Here is a 20,012-nt window from a genome sequence, read left to right on the forward strand (position 1 = left end):
ATGACCTACATTTGAAAGTTCATGGTTTAAATGACCTCAATTTAAAAGTTCATGGTTTAAATGACATTTAATCAGATTAATATTTTAATCAAAACGACATCGTTTTGCAACTAACGGAGATGGTTAACGGGAGAGTAACGTTTGTGTTATTAGATTTGACGCCATGTTTTTTTTTGCTTGGTCAACGAAATATAATGTTTAAAATAGCTAATCAACGAAAGTTGATGTTTTAAATGACCTATAACAAAGTTCACGGTTTAGATGACCAAAATTTAAAAATTCGTAGTTTAAATGATATTTTTCCTATTTTATATGATAACCGTAATCCGTGCATAAATTTGAGGCCAATGATCCAGGATTCAATCCGAAATCCATTCTAAAAAAGGATATATGGTGGATGGATATAGATCCGGATGATAGAAAAATTCAAACCAAATATTTGCATATAAAATATTATATATTTGCATATAAAATAATATATATTTTTCATTAACTACATTATATGTTAAAGTGATCAAAATAAATGTTAAAGCTTTCACTGAAAATAACTAGAGACCATATCATTAGAAAATCATAGGCGTTTCCTCTCTATCTCATTTTTCAATTAATTTTAGCATGCAAGCTTGTACCTTCATTTCATTCATGGATCAACACATAGTTCAATATTACACTATGTCAATTGTCAAATGCTTTTCGTCAAACTAGCCCATATTTGGGAATAAGGTACAACGTTTAAATATAAGTCGAAAATGAGACTAAAGAACTTAAAGTTCCAAAAAAAAAAAAAAAATTGAATGGTAAGAAAGAAAATAGACCGACGGGTTCTTTTATTCTAAAAAGAAAAATGGACTTAATATAGCCTACATGGACTTAATACATAACACAAATATGAACATGTGGCCAATATAGCTTGGGGACTTTATACTTGATTAAGATTGATATATATACACATCCATTTTATACTCTATCAAGTATCAACATTGGATTTAAATGGAAAAATTTGAATGTATATCTATTATCTATTTTCAAGCTATAAGTGAAAAATTCAAAGCAGCCGTACAGTTACAGAAGCAAACAACCACTTGACAGCAGAAGAGGACATAACTCATGATGCCCCTTTTTTTATTTTATAAAAAATAAATATAAATATTTAATTTAAATTTGTGTCACAAAACTTAATTCGTAACTCAATTTCAATCAAACGCATTTTATTACATATCTATCTAATCAGTATTCATCATTAAGTTGTTGGGGAAAAAAAACACAACACAATTTATTTAGAATCGAATATTAATAAAAATATAGTAGTATAGAATAATACCATTTTTCGATTAGAAAATTAAATTATTTTAATCACGTAAGTGAAAACATTTAGGGTACAGGAGGAAATCTTTGAAGAATCAAGAAACTAAAATAAAATATCTCGCATGAATACAAATCTTTTGGTATCATTATCTTACTACTATTTTTACACCAAGTTCTAAATACTTAGCCAGAATCAGAAAAACTGAACTAAAAAGTTTTTTTTTTTAATAATTAGGGGGAAGCGGGAAACGTATGGAGAGTAATGTAAACACGTGGCGGTCTGGGGGCCTTATAACAACCAAAATGCAAAGTTAATTAAACAAAAAGCTTTTGAAGCAAGTTAGCCATAGCCGCTTGGCGCTGTCCTCTTCGCCTTCTCTCGTCTTCTTCTTCTTCTTCTCTCTCTTTCATTTTCCTGTTAAGTGGTGAATTTGCTGGAGGAGTTAGTTGTGGAATCGTTTTACTCGATGGAGGTAACTTTTGTTTTTTTTTTTTTTTTTTCTTGATTTGGTTTTATAATTCTATTAAAGTTTGATGCTTTGTGTTCTGAGATTTCTGGGTTTTTGATTCCAAGTTCTCTGGATTGGTTTCTGGGTTTAGGGTTTCAGAAATTGAGAAACTTTACTCTGTTTTGTGAAAATTATTGCTTGAGATAAAGTTTTATCATTTGCTTTTGATCTAATTAGCTTATGGGTTTATGATTTGGTACTATGTGTTTTGCCTAATTTTTTTTAATGGGTTTTGAATCGATGTATTACTTGTTTTGTAAGCTAAGTTATATGTTGATTACGGTGGTTGAGGTCAATTTTAGTATGGGTTCTGGTTCGTTATGTCTCAGGGTGGTTGGTTTCAGGAGATATGGGAGATGGAGATGAGCAAAGTAGAGAGCTAGAGAATTCGTCTTCGAGTCGTGTACCTAGTGTTGCAAATGCAGAAGCAAGAATGAAGTTTGCTTCCGTGGATGCTTTATCAGAGTTAGTTTGGTCTCCTCGGAACGGTCTAAGCCTAAGATGTGCAGATTTCAGTTTCACTGGAACGGCAAAATTACTCTCTCCTAACTTCTTTGATTCAGGACAAACCAACATGGAGCTTCGTTCCAATAGCACAAGTATCGAACAGCAGCAACAGCAAGAAGAAGACGAAACGGTAGATGTCCAGTTGAGAACACAAGATCAAGTTAACCAAGCGTGTAGCGGGATGAATAGACCATTTTCAGGTTGCTAGAATGATAAGAAACAGTACCAAATTGATTGTAATTGCATAGAACCGTCTTATTGATAATGAGTTCTTGTGTGTGTGTGTTTGCAGGGATTGGTGGTTCTGTTGAGGATAAGGTTGAAATCAATGATGATATAGAGAGTGAAGAAGCAGGAAGTTCCAAAAGATCGTCAGGTGAAAAGTGATTACATGAAGTTTATAGTGTCAGTCTGTTTACCATTAGTAGGCAACTATGGATTTAAGCTGTTGTGTTTGTCTTCTATGGTTGTTTTGGATACTGAGTAGATTCTCCCCGAGCTATTGGAGGAAAAACAGAAGCTTTGTTGAGGATGGAAAGTGCTGGATCTCAAGAAGAACCGACTAACCGTGGAGATAAAGAAGAAGAGGATAAGATGAATATTAATCGAGTTGATCGTTTAGAATCAATGGATGAGAACAACCTCACAACTCTTGCTGTTGTAGCATGTGAAGGCAAAGGTGAATACTTTCCGGAAGGTGAGCCTGATGTTGAGAAGGCTGGACCAAGTGTCTCTTATAGTCGTCATGCCAAAGAGAAAGGGAAAGAAAAAGCTTTATCTGATGAAAACTTTGAGGGTGATGAGAATGACGATGAGAGTTTCGGGAGTGTAGAAAGTTGCAATAGTGCGGGTTTGCTCTCAAGGGGAAAGAAAAGACCAGGGTTTGAGCAACAGCTGATTCTTGGAAGCAAACGGCTCAAAACGCTAAGTCAAGAATGTTTGGGGTCAACTTCAAAGCTCAAGCAAGATAGTTCCTTTATGAATTGGATATCAAACATGACAAAAGGAATCTGGAAAGGTAATGAAGAAGACGATTCTCCTTTTGTAACTCTTACTACCACCACTTCAGATGCTAATGGTCATGGCCATGGCCATGGCCAAGTCAATGTGATTATTGACCAACAAGAACTGAATCCATGCTGTGTGAAGGAAAGCAGCGGATGCAGAAACACTGGTTTCCAGTCTTTTTTCCAGTCTATATATTGTCCGAAGAAACAAAGTCAAGATGCCGTGGAGATGGATATCTCGAATGATGCTAATCCTACTTCTTTGCAGGAACTTCCCTGGATTCCTGAACAATGTGAGATTACCAAAGAGGATCACTTGTCTTTATCTGGTAATGAGATTGGTCCAGTGGCTGAACCCAACATTTCATCAGGAAAAGATGGATTTAATCAGACAAGCGAACCGCTCTCGTCAGAGAACAAACATGAGGATAACAAAGAGCCAAACATCTCTTTGATGCCTCTTAGTAAGTCTAAGCCGAACGAAGAGCCAAAAGTCCGCGGTGAAGCTGATGGGAAGGTTAGTCCGTGTGTAACCAACAGAAACTCTGGTCTTGAAAGTTTGTGGATAAGCAGATTTTCTTCTAAGAGTTCATTCCCTCAGAAAAAGGCCAGTATAACGACTAAAGAGGGCAATGATTCAGCCTCAGACGCAGCTAAAGCCCGTGATTCACAGATAATGCTGGCAGCCGATAATGTTTTAAAACAGAACAAGGCGCCCACAGTTTCTCCAATGAGGATAGAGTCTTCAGAAATAATGGCTTCTTTGTTTGCAAGAAAGTTAGAAGCTGTCAAACGTATCATTCCAAGTTCCTTAGCTGAGAACGCAGACGAGGAACAGATGAATCTAATTTGTTTCTACTGCGGTAAAAAGGGTCACTGTTTACGAGATTGTCTGGAAGTAACTGATATTGAGCTCAGAGATCTAGTACAGAACATAACTGCTCGGAATAGAAGAGAAGAAGTGTCAAGCCTATGCATTAGATGTTTTCAGCTAAGTCACTGGGCTGCAACATGCCCGAATGCTCCACTGTATAGTTCAGGAGTAGAAGATAAAGCGATAAAGCACGCTTTAGCTTCTACCTCTGGCTCAAAGCTGCTGCCCTTAACTGGTTTCACAGACGTACCAAAAGCAGTCTTTGACGCTGTTCAAGTTCTTCGCTTGACCCGCACACACGTTCTCAAGTAAGTTCCAGCTCACACTTTAAAAGACTTTTCTCCTGCCACATTATGAGGCTCTCAACATCTTTTTTGACATTTTAATTTCAGATGGCTAAATACCAAGAAGACTGTATCGGGTCTTGAAGGGTTCTTCTTGCGGTTAAGGCTCGGGAAATGGGAAGAAGGGCTTGGTGGAACAGGGTACTACGTAGCCCGCATAGATGGTTGGTACATTCGTATATAAACCAGTCCTCGAAATCACATATTTTCTGGTTTTATCGCAACTTAAATATGTTGGTTTTAACCAGGGGCCACAGAGGTGCAAAGCTCAAGGAAACATTCAGAGAGTAGCTCGATTTCAGTTAAGGTTAAAGGGATGACTTGCCTTGTTGAGTCTCAGTTTATCTCAAACCATGACTTTCTTGAGGTATATAATAAACCACGACCTTTCTTGAGGTATAATAAGGTTTTCATAGCTGAATATTTTGCATTACTTATCTTGAGTAGGAGGAGTTGAAGGTGTGGTGGCGGAGCGTCGAGAAAAGTACCGGTAGAAGCGGCGATGGCATCCCGTCGGCAGAGGAACTTATTCGGAAAATTCAGCAGAGAAAGATGTTAGGCTTTTAGGATCTTTCAAAATAGATAATACATGTTTTGAGGACCAAATGTATTTATTTAATAGGATTTTACGTCGACACATGTATTTTTTTTTTTTGGTGTGGTTAAAAATGAGAGTGTAAATTTCTGGCTAGTTCAGAGGACATCGAATGTCTCAAACCAGATGACAATCTAAAACTGGATGTCCAACTTCTATAGACTTGCGAGTTTTGTTCGTATCTTTCTGTCTCTGTAACTATTTATTTAGCTTCTGTTAAGGACGATCTAGTTTCTCAAGTACAACCGGAGGACAAGTATATTGATATCCACGTATAGTATTGTAGTGGATCTATCAAAGCCCATCCGTGTACAATGGTCATTTTTGCTTTGCACATTTTCAAAGTGTCACCAAAATGAAGACTAGTTCATTCACATGAACAAGGATAGTTGCAAATGTAATAGCCTGAGCTAAGTAAATAAACCTTTAAAACTTTTGACAAGTGGACTTCACAAATTGTAAATATACTTGTATCTCAAAGATCTGATTGTTGGGTTATCTAGCTATTTTTATTTTATTTATAATTTCAATAAAATTTTAGGATTAATTTTTATTGGCCTCATTTTCCAAATATATGGACTCGGATGAAAAGAAAAAAAAAGAGAGGCTAAGGACCAAAAATGAAAAAAACTAAAATAAAATCTAGGGTTAGGCAGTGTCACCTATTTATTTGGTGCTTAAGTAAAGTTGTTTGTCGCTTCCGCAGACACTTTGGTTTTGAGTCTCTGTAGAGTTTTAGAATTTCATCAATCCAACAATGGTTAGTTCCTCGATCTCTGTCTATCTGAAATTTGTTTTCGTGATCATTAGATTTTCGAACATTATGGTTGTAATTTAATTTCTCGTCATATATTGAATCATCTATCTATATATAGGTGGATGTCGAACCAGAGGTTGCTGCGGCTGGAATCGTGAAAAAGAGAACGTTCAAGAAATTCTCTTTCAGAGGAGTCGATCTCGATGCTCTTCTCGACATGTCAACCGAAGATCTTGTCAAGCATTTCAGTGCCCGTATCCGGAGAAGGTTAAAATTCTTTGTAACCAAGAAAATTAGCTTTCGTCTCTTGGTGATTCTGTGAGACTGATGTGTTTTGTTATCTTTTAAAGGTTCTCTAGAGGATTGAACAGGAAACCTATGGCTTTGATCAAGAAACTGCGCAAAGCGGTAAAGTCCTTATCTCCTCTCATCACTAATTAGATCTTGGTTGAACATATCGTCAAAATGTAGGAATTGTGTATCTTCTTTCCTTGTAATGTTAAGAGATTTTGATGATCAGATTACAGTTGGTTTTTAGCTTATGTGATGCTTTGCACACCAAAAAAAAGAGAGCTTATGTGATGCTTGCTAATAAAACCATTGTTATTCGTCTTATAGTTCTAAGGTTATCAGTTTGTTCTTGTATTCTTTGCAGTATCAGTCTTGTGTGTGAGTATAAAGCCATGTTTGTGTAATAATTCAGATTCTCCATAGCGTTATTTCCATAGTGTTTTACTTCTTTTGTATTTTCATGACTTAAAATAATTACTTTTAATTTACTCCTGTGTGAGACCATATATAATGTCATGACTTTGTGCAATGGGATTGAACACTAAAGAACAAAGGTTTTTGTTTTTTGAGCAGAAATTAGAGGCACCAGCTGGTGAGAAGCCAGCAGCAGTGAGAACACATTTAAACATGATCATTGTGCCTGAAATGATTGGAAGCATCATCGGTGTTTACAACGGAAAGACTTTTAACCAAGTCGAGATTAAACCGGAGATGATTGGACATTACTTGGCTGAGTTCTCAATCTCATACAAACCGGTTAAGCACGGTAGGCCTGGTGTTGGTGCTACCAATTCCTCCAGGTTTATCCCTCTCAAGTGAAGCCAATGCAAGACTCTATATTGTTTTTTTCTTCCATCTCTATTGTTTTGCTACTAATCTTTATCTTCTTTAGATAACCTTAATGTCTTTTAAGGTTTAGACTTTGAGTCATGTGTTAAGTTATTTCATTTTGCTACTCGTTTGTTTTACTTATATGTTTGAAGTTTTCAAATATAGTCCATCAATTCAGAAAAAGTAATGATTCAAGGAGCTGTTTCTTTTGCTTCTTTTCTCGTTTTGACTAGGTAGGTGAAAATTATTAATCCAATCTTTTTTTCTTCTGTAACAACTCTATGGTCGTCCTATTTGACGATTTCAGATATAGATGTATACTAGATTTTCCTAATACACAGTCAGTAATAAATTAATCTTTTTCAGATGTGTAATATTATTCTTATAACCTTTAAAAATCAAAAGTAGTGCCCAATTATATTTTATTTTTTGGCAACAAAGTAGAACCAATTGAATTACATATCTACAAATATATATATAAGAAAAAATAAAATGAATGAAAAAAAAGTCAACACAAAGGAACTGATTAGTAGTCTTTGAAAAAAATGAAAAGCTTATGAGAGAAACAGAAATTTCCATTCATTTTCTTGGAGTCTTCTCTCCACTCTCTTTTCCACCTCTTCTCCTCTTATCTGTCAAGAAAATAACTAATATCATAGGCACAAATACATATTTATATGTATCATAACTTTATTATCCAAAACCCGATCAAACCAAATAAAATCGGATTGTGTAAATGTATGTACCTGAGTCTCGATGTTCATGGTTGTAGAGAACTCGTGAGGAGAGAAATTGGCGTGGACAGTTTTGAGTTTTGTCCCCATTGATTTAAGACAATGAAGAACTTCTACCATTGAATCAAGTCCAGACAAAGGTTTTTGTAGACTAAACCTAACCTTTGTTTCAGTCATATCATTATGACCATCCTTTGCTGATTTTGCCTCAATCATCTTAATTTTTCTCTCTAGTTCTTTTTTTAATCTTTGTAATTTCACAATCTCATCCACAGCTTTTTCAACAATCGTATTTTTGTCATTCTGAGAAGAAAAAACAAATTATATTTGTTCAAAAACTTGTTTCCATATCAATCCTATACAAATGAGTAATGTAGTTAGAAATTTATCATATTCAAAAAATTTAAATTATCATATGCAAATTGCAAAAGTCACTAAATTTTATACAAAATTACAAATTATCCATTTTGCATTGTAAAATTTCGGATGTTTTAATTCACTAGGATTGTTTTTTTTTCCCAAGTCATTAAGTCTGATTTAAAGTTTGGTAATTAATGTACCTTAGTGGCATATGGTAGTAGAGAATGGAGAGCTAAGTAACTCTGTTTTTGTTTCTCTCTTCTAGTTCTTTCTTTTAACATATGTCGCCGGCACCTTTCTTTCTCTGGCGCAACCGCGTTTCTCTTCTCCTCCCAATTCTTTCTCAGCAAATTCACCATTCTCTTCTTCACGTTCACTTTCGATGAAGACATCAACAAAGGTTCCGTGCCCTTCACGTATGGCCTAAAGGCACTTCTGTTCGGTACACTACTGACGCTTTTGTCATCGTAAACGGAAATGTCATCGGCGATTAGATCCCATAAGTTGTCTTCTTCTTGACAAACCGTATCAAGAAAGAAGTCATCCATCTCTCTCTCTCTTTCTGTATTAGTGTTTGATGACAATCTTGAGTTGTGATTTCGATGTTGTGTGTGTCTCTCGTGTGTGTGTATATATCTTATGATTAAATCATGTGGGGTTTTGTTGAATTAACACACGTGAAGCATATTGAGAACGTGGACAATGAATGGTTGTCTCAACTTCTTGGTTAAGATAAATGACGTATGTAGGAGAAAACTAGAGACGGTCAAAGTGATGTATGAAGGATGAAACTAGAGAAAGTCAAGTGACGTATAGTGGCAACAAAAATTTAACATTATGTGACGCGTAAACTTATCTTTTTGTGTGCAAACTGGCGCGTAAAAGCTATATACTATTATTTCTATAGTTTTTCTTCAAAACAAAAATTTCTTTGAGTACAAAAGAGAAAGTCATATGTGGTTAGATATAGAACAAAATTTATAAGTTAATATTATTAAAAAAAACACTTCAATTTACATAAGAAGTCATCTTTTGTTTTTTTAAACAATTTTTAGTGTTTACTAAAATAATAAAATGGGCAATTCTCATAAAAAAAGATGTTTTCCAATTAAAAAATATAAAATTTAGTTTTTTTAATAACTGAGGTCTAAGGATATGTTTGTCACCCGGTGCCCGGTGGTGGTCGAGTAACTTGTTTATTGAATAAAATAATTAGACATAAAACATAACACCATTTTGATACTATTATTTTTCGATTAGCCAAGTAAACTAAATTATTTTTCGCAATATTATCATCAGTGGATAAATGTGTTTAGGGGGCATTAGTTTGTTCTTCTGTCTATTACTATATTGTAAGTTGTATAACACAGTCTTTGAGTTTTCTTTTTGACGGACTACGTTTCCTAACTTTTTAATTAGGAAAGTTCCATGTGTAAACGACTTGACTGACAGCTTTGACCGACTCTGATTCCTTTATGCATTTCAACTAGGTATATTTTATCTCCATTACATTCTTATAATCTGACCAACTTCGATTCTTGAAAACGATGTGTGAAAAAACTGAAAAACGAACGTATCAAGTGATCGATGATCTTTTCAAGAAAGAAAAAAAAACGAATACGGTGGACTCATTTAAATGGGCTTTTAATGGGTTTGGGCCTATTAAAAATTTTAAAGTTGATGAATGAACGAGTCTTTTCTCCTCCTGGCGGCAAATCGAGTAATCTCCGGCGTCAAAGAAACCGCACAATCGATCTCCGGCGCCGCTCCTCACACTTTGAAATGTGTGATTTTGAACATTCCCCATTACACAAAACCTTCACTACCTTATCTTCTTCTTCTTCCTCGAACACATTCGATAACAGCAACACGGTGATGGCGTCGCGTATACTCCGGTGATCTTCTCACTCGGGAACCGCCGGTGTGTGTCTCTCTCTCCCCGCTTCCTCATTCAGCTAAAGGAAAGCGTTTCAATCTCTCTTTTGGGAATGTAAGTTGTCAAATCTCTCTTCCAGTTTCTTAATTTTACTTTCCCAATTCGAATTTTTTTGAAACATCTCCTTTCTATTAAAGTTTGCTTCTTTGTGAATCAGTTTTTATCTGATTTGAGTCATTTACAAAGAGAAAAAGTAAAGCAAATATGAACACCAAACAAAAAGCATTTTTAAAAAAAGAAGAACAACAATCCAATTAGTGATGTTTCTTCAGACTGTGCAGTGACTTGATACGAGAATCCTTGTATCTGTTTTAGAAAGTATGAGAACCTGTGATGATTCTGTAGACTGTGCAGTGAGTGGAGACGAGAATGTACATGAGGCTTCCTTGAAAAACGAGAATCCTTGTTTCTGCTTAGAAAGTATGAGAATCTGTGATGATTCTGTAAACTGTGTAGTGAGTAGAGACGAGACTGTACATGAAGCTTCTCTGAAAAACAAGAACCCTTGTAACTGCGTAGAAAGTATGAAAATTTGTGATGATTCTGTAGACTGTGCAGTGAGTTGAGACTAGAACCCTTGTGTCTGTTTAGACAGTATATGAGAGTTTTTGATGTTTTTGCAGACTGTGCAGTGAGTGGAGATGAGATTGTACATGACGCTTCCTTCTTCAATCTTAGTCTTCCTTGTGACTTTGTTCCATAGATGTATCATGTAACTCCCTTTGCTCATGTCCTGTACCGTCTTCTCTACCCATTGTACTTCTTTTCTGGTTGCTGGTTTCTTGAAAAGCTTTGGCATGTTGATCCAATTCACTGGATAGAAAGCATCTGGTGGAAAGATTGTGAAGTTGTATCCAGGTTTGTTTCCTAATCTTGTGATGACTCTAGAGACTAGGTAAGGGCTGTTGTGTCCCCATATGTTTCCGTCGAAAGTTGTGGAATACTCGTGTAAGAATTCTCGCATAAGCGGATGGTAGATGTCAAAGACCATCACTGCATTGTTTAGTCTTGACCATGTCTTTGTTTTCGGATCCATGCTCTGTGCTCCAATAGCGTTTCTCAATCTTGTTATATCATCAAGGAAGATGATGTCTGTGTCTAGATATACTCCTCCGTATTTGTAGAGCACCGCCAGTCTTGTTAGGTCAGAGAGATTCATGAACAAGGGGATAGAACCAGGATCCATGCGGCCACTCTTTAGTCTTTTCAGCCAAGCTTCTGCAGGAGTGTTCTTGACGAGGAACGGGATATCTATGGTTACAGCAATAAGGTTGAAGCCTCGATCAAACAATGGTTTAAGGATGGTGTATCCTCTAGGGGAGTCTAAGGAGTTGGACAAAATCGCCAAGCATGCGCCAGGATTGGTGGTGAAGAGAGTGTCAACAGCTAACATCTCTCTTGGTCCAAAGGTTTTTGCAGGAGAAAGCCAAACCATAAAGAACTGAGCAGAGCAATTATTCTTGTACAGATCCAAAACTCTTGAATGGAATCTCTTGCTCTTGCTAGTCGATTTCAGTATCTCCAGCTCAGGTAGCTTTCTTCTGAACCATTCAATTCTCTCTTTCTTGCCAGCTTTACGAGGAGGTACCAACGGATCTAACTCCTCCTCTTCGTTATGGTTTGAGTCCACAACTGTGGTACCTAATTCATCCTTCTCGTTATGGTCTGTCACAACTGTGGTATCTAAGTCTTCCTTCTCGTTATGGTCTGAGTCCACAACTGTGGTACCTAAGTCTTCTTTCTCGTTATGGTCGGAGTCTACAACTGTTGTACCTAATTCTTCTGCTTCGTTATGGTCTGAGTCCACAGCTGTGGTACCTATGTCTTCCTTCTCGTTATGGTCTGCCACAACTGTGGTACCTAACCCTTCTTTCTCGCAATGGTCTGAGTCAACAACTGTGGTACCTATCTCTTCCTTTTCGTTATTGTCTGAGTCCACAACTGTGTTACCGAAGTCTTCCTTCTCGTTATGGTCGGAGTCTACAACTGTGGTACCCAATTCTTCCTTCTCGTTATGGTCTGTCACAACTGTGGTACCTAACTCGTCCGTTTCGTTATGGTCTGAGTCCACGAATGTGGTACCTATGTCTTCCTTCTCGTTATGGTCTTTCACAGCTGTGGTACCTAACTCATCCGTTTCGTCATGGTCCGAGTCCACGAATGTGGTACCTATGCCTTCCTTCTCATTATGGTCGGAGTCTACAACTGTGGTACCCAAGTCTTCTGCATCGTAATGGTCCGAGCAGTCCGCAATTGTAACAATACTACTACTACTCATTGTCACGGGGTCAGCGGTTCTGGAGAGAGGCAAGCCTCGTTTGAACGGTGAGTTGTTGTCAGGAACAACAGATTTTGGAGATTCAATGAAGAGAAGAAACAACACGAGTACAGAAATCGCATAGATTGCGAATATAGGTATCCTTGCTTGCATCTTTAATCCTCTTTGAGTAAAAAACAAAGCTCTTGCTAGGTATCCTTGTTTCTTAGCTTCACGGTAGAGAGATTATAGATCGTAAACAGAACAAGACCTGAGGTGGTCGATATATATATATCTAACAAAGTTGTGTTGGTTTAGGATTTTAGAAAACAGGAGGAATCCTATTTGGAATCCAATAATGGATAAATGTATCCTTTTTTTGTTTTTCTAAAAAATCATATTATTTTACTTGGATAATCTTGTATATACAGTATATATATGATGATAAATGTTTCCTTTGTTATTTCTTTTTCTTAAATCATTATCATACCGTATTATATTTGGATAATCTTCTACGTAAAAAATAATAATAATAACGCTACCTGACTTTATAAAACCAAAAGACAAAAGACTATAAAGATCATTTACTGAGGAGGGCAACAGTGAAGCATGTTTATCACAGGCAAGTTTTTAAATTGAATGACTTAAGATTTTATAAACAGAAGAAAAAAAAAAGAGGACGTTGCTTGAAACACAAGTCATATTTTTTGCAAAGCTTTAGACCATCTCACTTATAGGGAACTCCAGAACTGAAGAGAATTCAAAGACAAAAAGAGGGCACTTACTGAAAAGTAAAGTGAGATGGTATAAAGCTTTACACTACTGCTGACATACTACATTACAATTATTCATTACGATAAAAGATCTAGCAAAAACACATTTGGTGTATGTGCTGCTTTCCGATCACTGTACAGCAGCATCAGAGTAGAAGAGCCAGTCACGGTATCCTTGGACCCCAAATAAGAAACGTGGACGAGCTAAAGACCTGGTCAAGAACTACTTGGTGAAATGTAGACAGCCAAGCATGAATCCCAATTAGCTTCCACACGCAACGATACCTCTTGATTAACTTTACCGTCAATCTCGATACCTCTTGTTAGATTTTGTTATAATTAAGCAAGCTTGTTCTCGCTGGTCGTATAATCTCAACTCTTTTTATAAGATTCATTATTTTGGAGGAACCTATATGTTTCTTACATGGTTTCAATTGGTGATCCATTTGGAGAAAAATAATAAGAATCTTTACGGATTAATCCCTATGTTTCTAAGTTATAACAGTCATCTACCACAAAATCAGCTACTAATATATAATATAAACACCAAGAGGAGGGGTCTTTGGTGTGGAGCTTTTGATACGTAAAAGGCAGCTAAGTTTATATATCAAAAAGAGAAAAATGTCAAAAAAATCCCCAACTTACCAAAAATGTTGAAAAAAAGCATCAACTTTCATTGTGGTGAATTAAATAGCTAACTTTAGTTGACTTTTAAATTAAATCGTTAACTTTTGTTGACTTAGCTAAATAAGGCATGTCTCTAAGTCAACTAACGGATGAATTTAACGGATTAAGTCAACATTAACAATTTATGTTAAACGCCGTCGTTTTATAGTTTTAAATAAAAAAAGTGAGAATCGAGTTTCGAACCCGACACCTAATGTGTCCATAATTGATACTCAACCAACTAAGCCAGAGTTTTTTTTAATATACTAACCAACTAAGCCAGAGTTATTTATTGATTATTTTTCACAAACACATTTTTGTAATAATAATATTTTCATCAGACAACCCACGAAGTGGGTGATCGGCAAAGGGTGTGTTACATTGTCGGAATCGTTACAAAACTAAACGGAGAAGATGACAAGAAAAGTAAGGGGTTAAAAATTCCAGGTTGGTAAAGAGGTTTAAGGGCACAAGTAATATTTCCAACTCCCGGATCTGTCTTGAGTTTAAAATTGTATACCACACGGCAACACCGTCGATTGAACCAGCTGTCTCCTCACCGTAAGGTAACCGACACTAGAAACTTACTCCCCCAACACCCAGATCTCCTATCGACCTATCCTATGAAACTTGCAACCCCGCCGCTCAACTCTTACCCTTCAATCCGATCTCTGGAACTAGATCTAGATCCCTTGAAGACCCGCCATCCTCAATCAACGAAGAAACGATTTGGTTAAGATCAAAGAGAAGCGTAATAGAGAGAAAACATATGAGGCAACTATGGATGGATGATGAAGAAGAAATTAGTTTTGTCGCCGGCTAAAGATGAAAAAGAAGAACTCTGAATACTTGGGTAGAATTATTGAATAAAAACTACAGCTCAGCTGGTTGAATAACTATCGATTCTTTAACAAAGGTCAAAGGTTCGAAACTATAGCTCAACATTCTCTTCTATTTTTTTAAATGGTAAAACGACGGCGTTTAACTTAAGTTGGAGATTTTTTTGACATTTTTCCCATATCAAAACATCAGGTATCAGAAATAATCGTCCTCCGTATTTGACTGATAAGTGATAAAGTGTGTACCATTTAAGAATTGCTTCGAAAGTCTTTGGTTTCTCTCCGGTTAGCTTTTTTACAACCGTTGGATTTGTTGTTTTGGTTGTGATTTTGCATGATGTAATTAGATGATCTTGTGACTGATGATTTGGAATCTCCGTATAGAGATATGCTTTCTAATGTTGATGCCTTGATGGTGGCGGAGCTCGTCGTAGTGATTAAAGACTTTAATTTAAAGTGGATTATGAGTTTTTTTACCTTTTCTTTAGATTCAGATTCTTAAGAGACTTTCTCAAGAAAATGATTTTTTTTTTTTGAACCAAATAAAAAATAAAAAATGAAAAATTAATATGACTGATTTTATGGTGTTTTCATGATAAAGACTCGTCTAAATTCTAAAAAAATAACAGGAATAGTTCGTTTGTATGAATGTTTCCTTAGTTATCCTCCCTTATCCAAACCCAAGAAGACTAGTCCCAAACTTTGAGGACATCATGTCAACGGCTCAGCATCCAAATAAGAGATTTTGACAAGTAACTCTTTTAACATATCAACAAATCTTTCATGATTATTGCCTTCACGTTTTGGAGATAATTAAGGCTTTATCTAGTTAAAATAAAATAAAAATAAGTGAGACTTGATCTAGTCTAAATATTATAGAACATCTAGCAATTTTCCAAGAGTTAATGGAGATGTAAGAGTTGAATTGTAAATGAGATACCACAACTATATAAATAAGTAACATGATATTCATATGTTCTCCAAATTGATTCTTGGTTTTTTTTTTGTCAACAACTTAAAAGATTAGCTCTAGGAGAGTTTTGGCTTTATACAATCAGAAACAGAGAATGAAGAAAAAAACTTAATTTTGCCATAATCAAACAAGAGAACATTTTCGTTTGTTGTTTATCAGGCCTTGGGCTTACTGTTTGGGCCTAAAAGGCCCTTCATTTGCCATCTCCCTCATGGCTTCTTCATCTTCATCTTACGACATATTCCCAAGTTTCAGAGGCAAAGACGTCCGACGAACCTTTCTCAGCCACTTGCTCAACGAGTTCCAGCACCGAAAGATCATAGCATTCGTGGACAATGGAATCAATAGCAAATCGATTCATCCAGAGCTTTTACGAGCGATTAAGGCATCGAGAATCTCCATCGTCATCCTATCGAAGAACTATGCTTCTTCGAGCTGGTGCTTAAACGAACTGTTGGAGATCATGGAGTGCAAAGATTCTCAAGAACAGATGGTGATGACAGTTTTCTACGATGTGGATCCGTCTCATGTACGGTACCAGATCGGAGATTTTGGCAAGGGCTTCGAGAGAAGTTGTTTGGGGAAAACACAGGACGAGAAGCAGAGATGGAAGCGAGCTTTGATTGATGTTGCCAACATTTCGGGAGAGCATTCAAAAAACTGGTTTGTGTATTTTTGACTCCAACTATTACTAATTTTGTCATTGCTATCTCCAACTCCATAGAACGATTTTGCTAGGAATGTATTATACCTATGAATCGGATGATGCAGAATTGCAAATGTGTGTCTATTGAGTTAATTTTGATGAAGAAATGGTTGTGTCTCTGTTGTTCAGGCATAGTGAAGCAGCTATGATAAAAAAAATTTGCAGAGATGTTTCTAATGAGTTGAATTCTACACTGTCAAAGGATTTCGATGAATTCGTTGGAATCGAAGATCATATAGAAAAGATGAATTTATTGTTAAGTCTGGAGAGTAATGAAGTGAAGATGATAGGGATTTGGGGTCCAGCAGGCATTGGTAAAAGCACAATCGCTAGAGCGTTGTACAATCGGTTATCCAGCAGCTTTCAGGTTACTCTTTTTATGGAGAATGTTAAAGGAAGTTATAGGAGTAATGAAAGCTATAGTTCGAAGTTGAGGTTGCAAGAAAGGTTTCTCTCTGAACTGTTCAATGATAAGGATTTGAGGATAAAAAATCTAGGTGTTGCGGAGAACAGGCTTAGGTACTGGAAAGTGCTCGTTGTTCTTGATGATGTGGATAACATAGAGCAATTAAATGCTCTAGCAGATCGACCTCACTGGTTTGGTGTTGGAAGTAGGATTATTGTGACCACCAAGCATAAAGATATTTTGGAAGCGCATGATATCAACCATATATATGAGGTGGGGTTTCCATCAAGACTTGAAGCTCTGCAGATATTTTCTCAATCAGCCTTCAGACAAGATTCCCCAGCAGATGGATATGTGGAGCTTGCAAATGAAGTTACAAAGCTCACTCGTCTTCCATTAGGTCTATCTGTTTTGGGTTCATCATTGCGTGGCAAAAGCAAAACGAAGTGGATTCGTGCACTACCTAGTCTCAAGGCCACTCTTCATGCAGACATTGAAAGGATATTAAGAATTGGTTATGATAGCTTAGGTGATAATGATAATCTCAAAGCTATATTTCTCCATATTGCATGCTTATTCAATGGTGAAAGAAAAGATCGTGTGACCCAGCTCCTTGGAAATAGTGATCTTGACATTGAAAGTGGACTTGACGTCCTAGTCGAAAGGGCTCTCATATCTATCTCGAGTGACAAACGTATCATGATGCACAATTTGTTACAACACATGGGGCGACTAATCGTTCGTAGACAATCAACCCATGAACCTGGGAAACGTCAATTTCTAGTGGATGCTAAAACGATCAATGATGTTCTTGCTGATAATACCGTAAGTCCTTGTTTTTATCATCTTATTTGGCTTTCTCAGTATGATTTCAAGCAATCAGATTGTTCTAACCTTGGGTTTTTTTTCCTTCTTTGGAGAATATTTCAGGGAACAGGAACTGTTTTAGGCATATCGTTTAACGTGTCTGAAATCGAGGAGTTGTTCCTAGGTAAGGGAGCTTTCGCTGGAATGCATAATCTCCAAATTTTAAGATTTTACAAACACTGGTCTAATAAGGCCAGACTGCATTTAGATGAAGGTTTGGACTGTTTGCCTTTACCTCCTAGACTCAGATTACTCCATTGGGAAGCGTGTCCTATGAAATATATGCAAACCCAACTCTCTGCGAAATTTCTTGTTGAAATCAATATGCGAGAGAGCAAATTGGAGAAGCTCTGGCAAGGAGACCCTGTAAGCTTATGGCTTCAGTTTCTTGGTAAAATGCATTGTGTTTTTAGTTTTTGTCCAAACTAACAATGAATTTCACATTTTGTTTCCTTACAATTGTTTTCAGATGCTCAACTGTCTGAAGAAAATAAACTTGTGTGCCTCCGTCAACCTGAAAGAACTTCCTGATCTTTCGAAAGCAACAAATTTGGAGAGAATAGAGTTGACTCGTTGCCGCAGTTTGGCCACACTTCCTTCCTCTTTTGGAAAACTTCAAAAGCTGAATTACTTACACCTTGGGGAATGCATAAACCTGGAGTCTTTTCCTGCAAACCTCGCATTGAAGTCTCTAAGCTTCCTCAATATTTGCGAGTGCTCGAGACTGAAAGATTTTCCAGAGATTTCTAGTAAAATTGTCTGTCTAAGTGCGTCCTTCGCAGCAATAAAAGAAGTGCCTCTCTCAGTTCAACATTGGAATTGTCTGAAGAGATTAACAATGATATGTTGTGAAACAGTTACAACATTCCCTCTTCTTCCAGCTACCGTATCAAAGTTGTATCTGGACTATTCAAGAATAACTGAGATTCCTGGCTGGATCAAGAATCTCAATGGGCTCAAGATATTGTCAATGACATACTGTGAGCAGCTGCTAGACATCTCGCCAGACATTTGTAAGTTAATACGTCTCCAGAAGCTTAATTTTACAGGATGCATTAATGTGAGGAAATTTCCTGTAGAAATCTTCCAGAGCTTTAGCTTTAAGCATGAGCTGTTACTGAGGTTGGACAATGTTCAAGCTAAGAGTCTGCCGGCAGATATACCTGAAAATATCCATAGCTTCCCCTTAAAATTGTTTATGAGTGAAAATGATTTCACAAGTATTCCACATTCCATCAAACATCTCTCACATCTACACTCCCTTCACCTTCACGACTGCGTGGAACTTGTCTCACTGCCAGAGCTTCCAGACTCCCTGTCAGAACTGCATGCAGAAAACTGTAGGTCACTGGAAAGCATATCTCAGCCATGTAACTCATATCACAACCCCAAGCTCATTCTCAAGTTCAATAACTGCGTGAAACTGATACGAGAAGCTCGTATACTACTCATTGAAGAATGGGCTTGTGGCTATGCAATCTTACCAGGTGGTGAAGTTCCTGAATACTTTAGTCACCAAGCTAGAGGAAGTTCACTGACTATCCATTTACATCACATGCATCTATCCGGATCCATGAAATTCAAAGCTTGCGTTGTACTTCCTGCGGGAGATTGGCCAAATGATGTCCCTGCTAGCTGTATCCAAATATCTTGTCACCTCAGAGGCAACCACTCTACCTCTGTGTATATATGGCCATACATAGATGTGTCATATACCTTTGAGACGGATCACTTATTTATTCTCAACTCTTATTTCACGTTAGAGCAAGACAACATTCCAGAAGACAAGTTGCAGTTTGATTTCGGGGGCCTTCCTTGCAAGATATTACGATGTGGTGTGCAATTCGTAGAGGCATGTCCCTGCAAATATGACTATGTAGCTCACCCCAAATATGACTACGTAGCTCACCCCATCTTATCGTCTCTTCCTCTTGAGGGTGATAAATGCAAGATCCCTAGCGTTGTAGATATGGACTATGAAGACATCAAAGATGCTGGAGAAACCGCTTTACAAACAAGGAGAAGCACAAAAAGAAAGCGGCCAAGTTCTTCAGAAGAACCAGAGAAGATAAACAAGAAACTGTGTGTATCTATTAGGAAGGCAGCAAAGAAGCTGGAGAAATCTATTCAGAGGCAAGAAAAAAACAAGAAAACAGAGAGATTGAACAAGAAATTGTCTGGCATTTGATGGGTTATTGCGGCTCGTTGTCAGAACTTTCTCCTGATCCAGTCGCTTCATCGGCTCAACATCAGTTTCGGTATGCTTGATGTTGTACAATGTTCCTCATGCTCTCAATTAATTGTATCGCTTGATTTTAAGGAATAAAGAGATTGATCTTGGTTTCTTAACAGTTACAGCACCAAAATGATATACAGACTAGCAAACACAAACCGGTTAAGCCCCAATGGATCAACTAAGGATTACTAAACCGGTTTCATGAGTCTCACTCACAGACTACAGGAAAGTGATGCTTT

The 20,012-nt window shown here is 37.0% G+C and overlaps 5 protein-coding genes across 11 annotated transcripts; 3 read left to right on the plus strand and 2 right to left on the minus strand.

Annotated features, from left to right (window-relative positions):
• Nucleotides 1-1,442: 1,442 nt before the first annotated feature.
• LOC104771510 (uncharacterized) lies at nucleotides 1,443-5,322 on the plus strand. 6 transcript variants are annotated; one of them, XM_010496037.3, is made up of 8 exons: nucleotides 1,495-1,778; nucleotides 2,144-2,279; nucleotides 2,378-2,521; nucleotides 2,614-2,697; nucleotides 2,809-4,510; nucleotides 4,595-4,710; nucleotides 4,795-4,913; nucleotides 4,994-5,322. In XM_010496037.3, exons 2-8 carry the CDS (start codon nucleotides 2,267-2,269, stop codon nucleotides 5,111-5,113), a joined length of 2,298 nt encoding a protein of 765 aa, XP_010494339.1. In that variant the 5' UTR covers nucleotides 1,495-1,778; nucleotides 2,144-2,266; the 3' UTR covers nucleotides 5,114-5,322. The 6 variants fall into 6 exon arrangements, with proteins under 6 accessions (XP_010494338.1, XP_019097599.1, XP_010494339.1 ...); XM_087504918.1 differs by having other exon boundaries at nucleotides 1,510-1,778; nucleotides 2,159-2,279; XM_087504919.1 differs by having other exon boundaries at nucleotides 1,539-1,778; nucleotides 2,162-2,279.
• A 473-nt stretch (nucleotides 5,323-5,795) lies between these two features.
• On the plus strand, nucleotides 5,796-7,203 carry LOC104771512 (small ribosomal subunit protein uS19w). The gene is made up of 4 exons (XM_010496039.2): nucleotides 5,796-5,901; nucleotides 6,017-6,165; nucleotides 6,249-6,306; nucleotides 6,763-7,203. The coding sequence occupies exons 1-4, from the start codon at nucleotides 5,899-5,901 to the stop codon at nucleotides 7,006-7,008; spliced, it is 456 nt and encodes a 151-aa protein (XP_010494341.1). The 5' UTR covers nucleotides 5,796-5,898; the 3' UTR covers nucleotides 7,009-7,203.
• Nucleotides 7,204-7,425: 222 nt separating this feature from the next.
• Nucleotides 7,426-8,721, minus strand: LOC104771513 (transcription factor bHLH92-like). Of its 2 annotated transcripts, XM_010496041.3 has the most exons (3): nucleotides 8,315-8,721; nucleotides 7,767-8,057; nucleotides 7,426-7,652 (listed from the first exon to the last, which is right to left on the minus strand). In XM_010496041.3, exons 1-3 carry the CDS (start codon nucleotides 8,660-8,662, stop codon nucleotides 7,575-7,577), a joined length of 717 nt encoding a protein of 238 aa, XP_010494343.1. In that variant the 5' UTR covers nucleotides 8,663-8,721; the 3' UTR covers nucleotides 7,426-7,574. The 2 variants fall into 2 exon arrangements, with proteins under 2 accessions (XP_010494343.1, XP_087362228.1); XM_087506102.1 differs by having other exon boundaries at nucleotides 7,476-8,057; nucleotides 8,315-8,715.
• A 1,442-nt stretch (nucleotides 8,722-10,163) lies between these two features.
• LOC104771514 (uncharacterized) lies at nucleotides 10,164-12,562 on the minus strand. Its single transcript, XM_087504665.1, has one exon. The coding sequence runs from the start codon at nucleotides 12,479-12,481 to the stop codon at nucleotides 10,619-10,621; it is 1,863 nt and encodes a 620-aa protein (XP_087360791.1). The 5' UTR covers nucleotides 12,482-12,562; the 3' UTR covers nucleotides 10,164-10,618.
• Nucleotides 12,563-15,769: 3,207 nt separating this feature from the next.
• On the plus strand, nucleotides 15,770-19,886 carry LOC104771515 (disease resistance-like protein DSC2). Its single transcript, XM_010496045.3, has 5 exons — nucleotides 15,770-16,221; nucleotides 16,394-17,495; nucleotides 17,601-17,661; nucleotides 17,746-17,903; nucleotides 18,007-19,886. Exons 1-5 carry the CDS (start codon nucleotides 15,770-15,772, stop codon nucleotides 19,723-19,725), a joined length of 3,492 nt encoding a protein of 1,163 aa, XP_010494347.2. The 3' UTR covers nucleotides 19,726-19,886.
• Nucleotides 19,887-20,012: the final 126 nt, after the last annotated feature.

The sequence above is a fragment of the Camelina sativa genome, chromosome 20 (assembly GCF_030686135.1).
Source record: "Camelina sativa cultivar CO46 ecotype springtype chromosome 20, ASM3068613v1".
Lineage (NCBI taxonomy): Eukaryota > Viridiplantae > Streptophyta > Magnoliopsida > Brassicales > Brassicaceae > Camelina > Camelina sativa.